At 36.3% G+C, this 12,277-nt stretch overlaps 1 protein-coding gene across 3 annotated transcripts in view; it reads right to left on the reverse strand.

Annotated features, from left to right (window-relative positions):
• Nucleotides 1-1,918: 1,918 nt before the first annotated feature.
• The window catches only part of LOC126808896 (carboxyl-terminal PDZ ligand of neuronal nitric oxide synthase protein), a 124,865-nt gene continuing 114,506 nt past the window's right edge, over nucleotides 1,919-12,277 (reverse strand). For all 3 annotated transcript variants that reach the window (XM_050533947.2, XM_050533948.2, XM_050533949.1), the window contains 4 exons: nucleotides 11,924-12,050; nucleotides 10,882-11,204; nucleotides 9,582-9,728; nucleotides 1,919-9,033 (listed from right to left, as the gene is read on the reverse strand). In XM_050533947.2, coding sequence (XP_050389904.1) covers nucleotides 8,197-9,033; nucleotides 9,582-9,728; nucleotides 10,882-11,204; nucleotides 11,924-12,050 — 1,434 coding nt within the window. In that variant the 3' untranslated portion in view covers nucleotides 1,919-8,196. The remainder of the gene's footprint in view (nucleotides 9,034-9,581; nucleotides 9,729-10,881; nucleotides 11,205-11,923; nucleotides 12,051-12,277) is intronic.

Below are 12,277 nucleotides of genomic sequence, written 5' to 3' on the forward strand. Positions count from 1 at the left end.
AAATGACAATACAGCTGTCCTTATCAAGCCTTCCATCCTACACCACTGACAAGGGGAAACCACGCCAGAAAATCCGGATGAACTGTTTCGAGCAAACCCAGGTTGAAGCAAATACTTTGATTGGACTAGCAGCTTATCATTTAGTTGGAGTATACTAATTTTACTAGTGAGCTTTACTCAAATAGCTTATTAATGTATCTGTCTTGGGCAAGGTTTTCCTAGTCCCTGTGGCTCTGCAAGACACTGGCGGGCTAGTCTTGAGGTCTGATTCACTCCCAATACTGGCTGAAACATTTTCCCAATGACATTCTGGCATTTATTCCCCTTGTCAGTTGTGCAGAACTGAGGTCCTGTGAACACATTGAAATGCACGCAATTCGATACAAGTGTAGACTGCAGTGCCAACCCTCATAGCACACTGCATGGCGTATGTCTGTCTTCATTAGCCCAGTCAGTGCAGAACGTTACAATGTTAAACCCCCATTTCATTTCTTTATAAGGCCTATTTAGTTTAGGGGGGGTTGGATGGCCGAATGGTTAGCACGCACGTGCTGTATCATACGGTCTGTCATTGAGTCAACTGGCGGGGGTTTCAACAGGGTTCCTGCGGTCCTTGAAAATCCTTGAATATCCTTAAATTTAAAATTTCATTTTCAAGGTCTTGAATATCCTTGAATTTCGCGGAAATAGGAAAATATCCTTGAATTTCAGTTGAGATCCTTAATTTTGTTTCAAATTGGTAATAATAGTAAGTTGATATGAAAATCCCGTTTAGATTAAAAGTTTTATAACGATAGTTGGTAATGTTTTGGTTATTTTTAAGATGAAAAATTGTAACTTTAGGCTAAAAAATGTCCTTGAAAATCCTTAAATTTAACGTATATTTATCCTTGAAAAAATGTTTGACGAAGCCGCGAGAACCCTGTTCAATTCCCCGGTTGTAAGTGACAAGGAGTAGGGTCGCCTGTCCAACCTCGTGGGTTTTCTCTGGGTCCTCCGGTTTCCTTCCTCTGCTAAAGACCCCTACGCACAAGCGAATTATTGAAATAAAAAAATTAAACCATATGTTAGTCCCAAAATGACCTAGTTTGTGTAGAGTGAACGTTAAACCCCATTTCTCTCTCTCTCTCTCTCTCCCTATTTAGTTTTATTTCATGTCTTCTATCATGAAGAGTTGTATTCTCGATCAACAAATCATTGGCATGCTCTTAGGGGTCTATAGCACTGGGAGTAAATCTGAGGACTGGGAAAAAACACACATTAGGCATGTGACCCTACTCCTTGTCATGTAAAAGCTTAGTATCGAAACCACATTAGGACAGACCTTTTGATCTAAATTGGATACATCAGACCACTTGACCCCCTTCCCCTTGAAGACCCTGAGAAAACCCTTCAGGTTAGATATGCGACCCTACACTTCTTCACGTACAAGATTAAGATCAAACCCACACCATTCTACTCAAGAACATCTTCAACAGATGGCTTGATCTAGCTTTAACTCTGTACATCTTATCAAGCCCTTCACGTACTATCCTGCCTATTTCGGCACTAATTTTGATTGGGTACTAACCCAGCTTGAGAGCCTATCAGATTCCTTAATCATCGCGAATACCACTTTTCACGCTTTCCAGCTAAAATGTCTACCTGTGATAATTGAGTTGCAAAGTTCAAGGTTCGTTCAATGTCAAGGTTTCCGTGGAGGGTCGAAATATTTGATTTGAGTGTTTTAGTGTCACAACTTCTGATTGTTGGCTACTGTTCACGTGTCTGAGAAAACGTAACTATAAGTTCGGTAATTGCAAAGTAATCTAGAAACATCCAGATGTTGTAAAACTTGCAGTCATTGCTTCAGGAACATGACTCAAGGACAGACTTTATGATCTGTTTATAAAAAAAAAACGACACCAAAAAAAAATACTTAACTATGAGATATGTACAGTTTATTATAATATCTGAAACAATTGGTGCTTTATTGTAAGATGTTGTAAATAAAACTAATAGAGTTTGAACATCATCAACAACTGTTGGGTAATTGTAAGATATAGAAAATAAAACTAATACAGAAACAACATCTTCAACAGGATATTGATATTCTTCAACAGGTAGAATTCTTTAAACCTTTAGCACTTAGACCGGCCCAAACTGACCTATCACATGCATGTCTATGGCGCATGAATGAACCATTCTGCCCACAGAGATCCATCTGCTTTATACTTTGTGAAGAAATTTCTATCCTGAATTGACACCATATCGAAAAGTTAGTATATTGTTTTGTAATGGGGTTCTACTCCGTTTCACAACTGGCATGCACACAAAGTCTAAATAAACCTATTCAATTCTTCTCAAAATTCTCAAAGTATACATAACTTGGTGCTTTACCACTTAGGACTTATAATGTTGGTCAACTAGCTTAGTGTCTGTTCTCAAGATAAGCTAACTGTAGACAGGCAGCCCAAGTTTAGTATGATGCACAAACTAATAAATGGTCATATAATAAGGAAAGCCAGTCACATCTCTTGGGTGGGCGGTTTAAGGAACAAGCAGTATCAATCTGTTCAAGGATGTACCGGTATTAATATATAATATATCACATTTATTAATTTTCATCAAGGAAATGGGGTCCTCGATTTTCACATGTACCAAGTGCTAAAGGGTTAATAGAAGGGAGAAATTCGAATGATAGATTATCTGTCCACCTTACCTGTACTCGAACCAGGTCTGGAAATAAGGATCTTAGTTGTACCTGACAAAATGACAGGTAACAGAGGGATTGTGCCTGACAAAACCTGCATGGGTGTCTGACAATGTCTGTGACAGGTGTCTTATTTCCAGACTTTATCCTAACCTATGTTCAAGACACATGAAATACAGTTAACACAAGGGGTGGACAGATTCACATATCTAGCTAAATAATGAATTGATTTAAAATGCCAAGAATGATATATACTGGTAGGGCATGTGATGTATGGTTGAGACAGAGAGCTAGATATTAAGTAATATATTGAATGGTGAAGACGTACCTGCTGAAGACCATCAACTTAAAATACAGACGCATGTTTTTCAATGAAATCGTCACGCGAGTCCAATATTTCATCTATTATAAATAATGTACATTTGGCATATTGCCTAGCTGTACCATTATTTGAAATAATGGTATGGCAACATCAAATGATGATGTTAGTTCTGTATTTTAATCAGTGATATAATCTCCAGAAGAAAGACACAGAAGAGATTGAGACTCTTCAGTGGTGAAATGAGCATGCATTAATAAATAATTGCACAATTACAGGTGTAAAAGCTTGACTACAACTACATACGAAAATTAGTTCCTTTCAAAATGGTCTCTGAACGGACAAAGTCCTCTGTGACTGCTTTTATATGTCCTTATTATCCTTCATTATGAAATTAATGACAATACGGCCCTACCCCACATCTGTTCTAACGGAATTTTGAAGTAGGGGCTATGTGAGAGGGATGCAATGACGAGCTTTGCATTATGGTTTTGAGTTTTTGCGCCCCCTCGCAAATGGCAAAAATCATGCGGTTTCAATGCAGTTTTCTACATCATAATTATAATGCTCAACCAGTGTCAAACATATACCGTGGGTCAGATATGCTACAAATCGACTCTAGCATGTCCCGCACAGCTCATTATTACTTGGTGGCACTGGGAGGGACCCCTTCTCCGTTCCCCCCTCCTGGCCAGGATCTTGTTCTGAATGCAAAATCATGGGTCACCACGCCGCTGTTTTGGAGTCTTTACTTTTTATTTTTCATCGTAATTCTTCTTTGTTTGCCAAAAGGAATCATTTCTCGGCACATTTCTCCAACACTATATTCAAGTCGAATTATGATGAAAAATAAAATATATGGACTCCAATAAAACCTTAGAATAGTGGTGGGGTGCAGCCGTAATATCATATTGCAGCTTATAAGGACAGACAGGAACAGTCAAAAGAACCTGTACGTTCAGAGACCATTCTGAAAGGAACTAGTACAAAATATACTATGATCACGTCATGTAGTATTATAAAATCAGCATATACTGGACAAAACAGAAGTAATTTCTATACAAAAACAATCACAAAATGACAACCAAAGCTATCACTTACAAATGATGATGCATAATAAATAGCACTAATAAATGTTGATAAACAAAATGATACACAAAGCTAGTCAGCCTACTTATATACCTGATGATGAGTTATGTAAGTACTAACTGGTGTTGTGAATGAGGCAGCATATGCTTACCATTTCTACAACATTTGATACCATCTCTCATGTTTCCTATGGTATTTATAAAGTAACAATCATGCCAAATAGATGAGAGAAAGTTTACTTTAACGTTAATATCTTGTGAATACATAATTCAAAACTTATTAATTAGAATATAAAAACAAATAGTCTCATTCAACTTATAAACTCAGAATAACTGGATAAAACATACTACAAAATTATTAAGTCTGGCCCAAAATACACAGTTTCCCTTTGCAAAAGTAAGACCATCTTCAATAGAAGGCTTCATCTCATTTTAACTCTCTGTGCGTGCATCCTATTAAGCCCTTTACATAATACACCACATATTTCGGCAATAATTTCGTATGAGTAGGCTACTAACTTAGCTTGAGAGCCTATCAGATACTTTGATTATCGCAAATACTAAGTCTTGCACTTTCTAGCTAAAATGTCTAGCTTTGATAATCGGGTTGCAACTTTCAAGGTTCATACAATGTCAAGGTTTCCCTGGAGGTCACCATGTTTGATTTGAGTGTGTTTGTGTCAGAAACTCTGATTGAAGGCTACTGTTCACGTGTCTGCCATAAAGATATATAATGTAGCTATAAGTTTGGGCATTGCAAAGCAGTGTAGCAACATCAAGTCACGGTCGTTGCTTCATGAAAATGGAGTAAGATAGAAATGGGGTTTATATAGTCCATTCGATACAAACTAGGTCATTTTGGGACCAATATATGGTACCAATTTTTATAAATAATTTGCTTGCACAAAAGGGTCTTTAATACTGGGAGGAAACCAGAAGTACTGGCTGGAGAAAACCTAGAGGTTGGACAGACGACCCTACTCCTTGTCATGTACAAGTCTGGGGTTGAAACCATGCCAGTTGACGCAATGACAGACCTTATGATCTAAAACGCATGCATTAACCCACTCAGCCCCCCTGTCTTGATCAGTTATTCTGAGTATGGTAGAATGAGACTAAAAATGAAATCTAATTAACTCTCACAAGATATAGTTTACATTCTTCACAAAACAACAAAAAGATGAACAAAATCAATAACAATAAATACACAAATATATGTTTTAATAAATTATAATAATTTAAATGAGCATTGAAATAGAAGAGGGAAAAGTTAAAACAAAAATGACCTTAAAAGTAGCAGCATTGTTTTTGCATGTAATTAAAACATACACTATGGCTAACTTATTGAATTTTATAAACTTCCAATACGACCTAAAAGGTGGAAAGAAGTCTACCAACCATCTGATACTTGACTCAATGACAGACCTTATGATCTAAGGCACACATGATAAACCATTCGGCCACCCAACCTATCTTATGGTTATAGAACCGTCTCCTTTGCATTTCCTGTATGATTACTGGTGTCATTGAAACAACTTTCTACGTTATTCAAATAAATAACTGAAACCAAATAAGGTCATACAAATAATGAAAACATAGCTTAGGAAATATGAAAACACAATTTACGTGGTTAGTACATAAGTGGCAATTAAAAAGTGCCATTTGATAAACTATTAAGAAAACATTTGCATAAAATGAAATTATCGTGATTTTGCCTATAAATAATAAGTCGTGATATAGCAGTGTACAATAATATATAATATGTGTTCCATGTTCGTTAGTCATATATATTTATAAAAATCACACATTCACCCTCAATTAATTCTTTCTAAATCTATTTCTATTTTTACTAACAAAAGAGGAAATCCACTCAATAATTCACAGTTTTAACAAATTCTCAAGACTGCGGCTACCTGCCTGATTTTAATTGTTTCTTCTTGGCAGACGTGTCGCTAATTTCAGGACACGTGATGTGTAACGAAATACGAAAGTTTCTTCCAATCTCAAAAATCTGTAAATACGATTATTTTGAAATATTTCCTCTTTTTTGGCTAACGTTCTTTCAAACCACAAATTCTTCGTTGATATAAATCACAACTCTTGAAGTTTATAAAAAATTTGAACAAATTCAGCTACTGTTTGGGCATGCATCAAATATTTCCCACAGTACAAAGAAAAGTGCTGGGAAAACGAACAGTGGCGTGCAGAGGTATAGGTATGCCCGCTCCCTGCATGCCATTGAAATAAGAAGCCATATCATCCACATATTTTAGACATGATATTAAAGGTGGATATACAATATGAAAAAAAAGTAAAGACGAAGAAATCCACGTTAATTCATACAACAGATCATCGCACCGCAAAAATCAACATAAAAGAAAATACAGAACAGGGACTGTAAATTATAATATAAAGGCGACATTCGTACCGGTCAACAATGGAGCCATCCCTTATCTACAATCCCTAAGTTTATCAAGTCCTATTTACAATCCCCTGGCATCAAGCCCTATCTACACTCCCCAGGTTTATCTACAATCCCCAGGCTTATTAACCTTTATCTACACTCCTCAGGCTTATCAAGTCCTATCTACACTCCCCATGTTTAACAATCCCTATCTACATGTACACTCCCCAGGCTTATCAAGCCCTATTTACACTTCCCAGGCTTACCACACAATCTTGCATAAAAATATCACAAGTAGTATTTACCAATCGCAATCTACAAAAAGAAAAAAACATCCAGTCAATAGATACTTGCAGGAAAGATATTCGTTATTCCATATTTATAAATATTCACTTTTTACTCTTGACGTTTTCATAGTTCAGTGCTACAAGATGGAAGCCTACTTTCAATATCACAATTTTAACGATCTAAATATCAGCTGACACCCAACCATCGATGTTAATGGCTATATGCCGGACACGTCCTATGCAAGTTGCCAAACACCCGACCGGGAATATGCCCAATCATACATCAAGATCTAGTGAATCATATTCAGAATTCCAAAAGTACCCAACACACATCTGGTGTTTGTTAATTGTCCAGATAGCTGGTAACAATCTCATCTTCAGCAGACGGTCACAGGTCATAGTTCACAGGTGACAGTTCATATCTTCATCAAAGTTTTAAAATCATTTTGAAAGTTTTTATATCCAACCAATCGAAAAGTTAAATTCTGCTGGGTGTCTTGTGAACGTCTGATATGCCAACTACAGGAAGTCAGTGGATTTGTGATTCGAGATATCCACGATACTAATTCACTAAATGTTTTCTGATAATATTCCAGCTTGTTTGCATTTGTTTCCTGAATGCTAACAATCCTCAAATTTCAGAGATCAACTTTTGGGCAAATCAACAGTTGGGTGAAATGTTGCTTTTATTTCCATTACTACCAATTTGAAATCAAATCGACGTCAGAAAGATGTCCCAACCTTATCTACAAAGGTATTGGTTAAATTCTCTTTTTGTGATTTATTCAACATGTCCCACCATGTATGTACGCCGAGGTGTAAAGTATTATATACTTGTTTAGATATTGTATAGAGTTTTTACTGTACGGATGAGTTTAAACTCGGCTGTACACATGTATTTAATGTAGAGGTCCACACCACTGTACACACGTATCTGATATAGAGGTTTCAAGTATTATATACTTATTTATATATTGTATCAAGTTCTGCTCCACTGTACGTATGTATTTGATATAGAGGACCACAGCATTGTACATCACATGTAACGGATACATAGTAGTATGCCACGTGTCATCTGATATGATCCACCAATCAACACAAATTGTTTTTAACTGAAACAAAAACATCCATTTTTTTTCATATTTTACGTTAATCTTTACACAGCAATGTTATAATGGCGTTACTTTTAGAATGTTTGTACATTTGCGGCCATTGAAAGCAATATTGCATTGTAATATGTTAACTGATTGTGTCATTTTCAAAGACCATTTTCTTCTGACCAATCATATTCAAAAGCTGACAGACAAGACATCTGATTGGTATATTAAGCAATTTGCATGAAGTCAACACAAAAAACTTTAAACGTTAAAGTTATTTGGTGCCACGTCCAAATGTTTCAACTGTCTTTAACTTTCAAGAGCCTCGAACTCATCTAGCGTCATAGAATCAAGTCTACGAGAGGTTCTGTTTGATTGGCCGTTAGAATCATCCGAGTTATCACTATTGTCGTCCGATGTGTAACTGATGCGAGAATTCCATTCAGCTTGCTTCATGTACGATCTATTTCCTGTCAAATCATTGACACAACTTTCCTGTGGGTTTTTGTTGACACCGTTTGAATTGTGCTCACGATTATCTGAATATGATGAACGAGCATCTGAATTGTGTATAATACTTGCGTTACTATGACTACTGTTATAGGTGGAGTAATAGTCACTATCTGTCATCATATGACCGTTTGGTTCAGAATAATTTCCATTCATAATGCCGCCATTTTGTGATAAACGATGAAGTCTTTTAAAGGAAGGAGGTGGCGGATCTATTTTTTTGGGTGTAGTGTTGATGTTAAAATCCAACCGATTTCCACTTGCATCTTGAAGTGGTATTGGCGTAATGATCTTGGTCTTTTCTTTTGAATCTTTTGAATCGTAATTATCACTGTTAAAAGATGATGAGAAGGGATTTGGCTTGATATTCCTACGCAAGACGACACCGTCTGCAGCAGGGTTGTAAGCAGGATTCCAACCGCTGTTGTCGGAATTAGATAAATTGAACGAAAGACTTTCCGATGACATTTCACGATGTCCACTATCAGGTGATTCCGCTTCTAGAGCCGCCTTGGTGTTTTCGAAGGTGGAACTATTTGATATTGAGGTCAGGTACGAGTTGTCCATATCTCTCATTGATGGTAGGTGAACAGGTCCACAGCGAGGGGTCGTAGGGTCAGGTAAAGATGGTACAAACTGAAAGATATCAACAATAAAGATAGAAATCTGGCAGGGAGATGGCGAGAAGGGAGGGGGGAGGGCAAAAAATGTTTAATGCCTACTTATTACAAGTTTAAAGTCCACTTTAAAATAGGTCATTTTTTGACTAACACATGGTTCAATTTTATTTCAATAAATCACTTGCATGTAGGGTATTTAGCTGTGGGAGGAAACCGGAGGACACAGAGAAAAACCCATGAGGTTGGACCTGCGACTTTTGATTCAAAGTCAGACCCTCTGATTAATATGCATGCATTTCACCCAACCACATATTATAGATAGGAGCAGTGATGCTATTTCGCCCATATATTCCGGACATTTCCTATGCTAGTTCCAAAACGTCCGACCATGAATATGCCCGCTCATACATCAAGATTATGGTGAATAATATTGAATATTCCAAATTTATTTGACTATACTGGGTAAATAACTATTACTCATCCCGATTATCGTTGATAATAGGCTGGATTGTGAGGATATAAATTATTAAAATATCATAGATGCATCGTATTATAGATATTTACCTGTGGAGGAGTATGAAAAATCATATCCGAGGATGAGGAGGATGAAACACCCATCACCTTTAATTCTAAATTTTTCACCCGACCAACAAGCTGGGTCACATGATCTAACAAGTCACGATTATGTAGCAGAAGTTGATGTGCACGTGCCTGGAAGAACAAAAAATAATAAGTTACTGAAAATCTCACAATATTGAATCATGCAATTTTCATGCTACATCTATTTTACCTTGCACTATTCCCCCATTTCCAATTAAAGAAAGAAAGAGGGGAGTATAAAAGCTTTTTTTGGGGACTCATATCAAAGTTGCATGGGAATGGCAGCTTGGGAATACAATCACACTTACTACCAAATCATGTGTCTGACCCCTTGTTTGCATAGATGATATACATAAGATTATATGCAGGGCTTTGGACATTTCAGCCACCCAATTCCTTCTGGAATAAACTTTAAGAGAAGCTATGGAATAAAATATGCAACGATTTAGCTAAGCAATATTTTTCAAGTATAAATTACCCATTTCAGGGCAAAATAACCTGTTTCAAACTGACTTTTCAATGCAAAGTTCAGCCAAACATTTGGCAGTCCCCCCACCCCAATCATAAAAGGTGTTGTTGCCTGTAAGTATAAGGGTCCCTTCGAACTATAAAACGAAACCAAAATGAGGTGTTGCCATTTCCGTTTTGTAGTTTGTGTGTTTCTATTCTAATGTTGACTATGATCTCATCACATGTTAATCAACGAGATTAAATGTTTTAATATCATCCTTATAAGACATATAGAAACAGATTTCACAAATTTAAACAACTATATTGATATACTACTTCTGAATTTATTAACATTTTATCTGGTTAATTCCCTGTAGTTATTGTTTTATCTGTTACATGGTTTCTAATTGTTATCTATATATTGTACCATTTCTGTTACAAATCATTATTAACTTGATAACAATACCTGTAGGTGTATCAAAACGTAGCATGTTAATAAATCCATATAGTTGTTTTAATTTGTTTTAATATTATATGAATAGTTATGAAAATGGGTCTGGTTTATGCTGCTGTTTACTAAAATTGTGGAAATATTTCCCACAAATTCTAAAGTCATACCGAGGTAGCAATATAGACTACAAAAATATCATGTGATACAAACTCTGGTACTGTTGCAGGAAGTTGGGTACCATTACAGAGTCTTCCATCCAATCAGGTACACTTCTGTATACAGAAGGGTACCCTGGATATTATGGCCGACAACGACCCTTTCAGCATTACTAATAAAACGGATCATTCTGATTCATTCATATACCTGTGATTCTATTCTAGCAGCTGTCTCTGCAGCAAGTTGATCTTTCAAGAGATGAACCTGGGCGATTGCGACCTGCGTCTGGTGCTGTTGTTGTTCCAGCTGTTGTCGTAGTAACTGCATCTGATGATGGGAACTGAGTGGATATTGTGGTTTATCATCGTAATCACCGAGCATCACCGGAGAAGCTAGGGGAGACGTTAAACTGTTTCTAACGGAACTCTGGGATGTTTTTGTCAGAGCTAAATCTGACGGAGGCGTAGCTTTTATTTCTTTTTGTTCTTCTTCTTCCTTCTTGTTATTCTCTTTATCTTCTAATTCTTTCTCTGAAATAAATAAATAAATATAGGTTGCCAAGCAATGAATCATGCGCCTACAGCAGCTAAAATGTCAGAAAATTGTTGCGTGTGAATCTATATGCCCAGGTCCCAAGTCCACAAAGAATTCTAAGACTTCAAAAACACATTTTTATGGATAACAATTACTATGGTTTATTTCACTGCCAAGGTTTCACAAGTCGTTATCAAGCATATACACAAATGGGCTATTTGTGTATATGCTTGATAACGACTTGTGAAACCTTGTTGAAACGTCGAAGTGAAATAAACCATAGTAATTGTTATCCATAAAAGTGTGTTTTTCATTATGTTCCAATTACTAAATGCCATCCAAAGAAAAATTTCTAAGACTTAATTAACAATTTACTCAAAATCGTGCGTCTTATTTTAACTAAAATATAGCCCCTTATATAACTTTTGTTATTTTAATGTATCACATACATCAATAAGAAACTATGTGCAAAGTTTTGGGTTTCTGGATCAAAAGATATTTCTCATAAACAATGATTGAAAGTTGAGTAAATCCTTAACATTAGTCTAAGAATGCTTTGTGAAACCAGGGCCTAGGTAAAGAAAGTGGGTTTTACACGTGGGTGGTTACTGTAAATATTGCACTATGTTAGGATGCCAAATGACAATTTTTGTATAAATTGTCAACTAACGAGAGTACAAATAGATCGGATTAAATACTGGAATATGTTACTAACCTTTATTCGATAGTTTCTCTTCATCAAATCTCTCGTCCAGACCATCGTTACCGGCTGTATGTATGTTTAACTTGTGACAAACTTCAAACGCTTGACCAATTGTACGAACTATTCTCATCGCTTGACTCTGTAATATAATTAAATATAGAGTAATGAAATGAAGTTGGGGTTTAACATCCTACTTTTCTGAACGAACCTGGTTAATGAAGATGGGCTATGCAGGACTTTGGTTTTTTGTCCCATCTGAATGACTAGACCTGTTCCTTGCCAGTTCAGCAAAATTGTATGAGAACAGATTCATATAAATATTAACATCTTTTTATATTCCTGAAAATGAAGAAAGGAAGAACCCTG

This window comes from Patella vulgata, chromosome 1, assembly GCF_932274485.2.
Source record: "Patella vulgata chromosome 1, xgPatVulg1.2, whole genome shotgun sequence".
Lineage (NCBI taxonomy): Eukaryota > Metazoa > Mollusca > Gastropoda > Patellidae > Patella > Patella vulgata.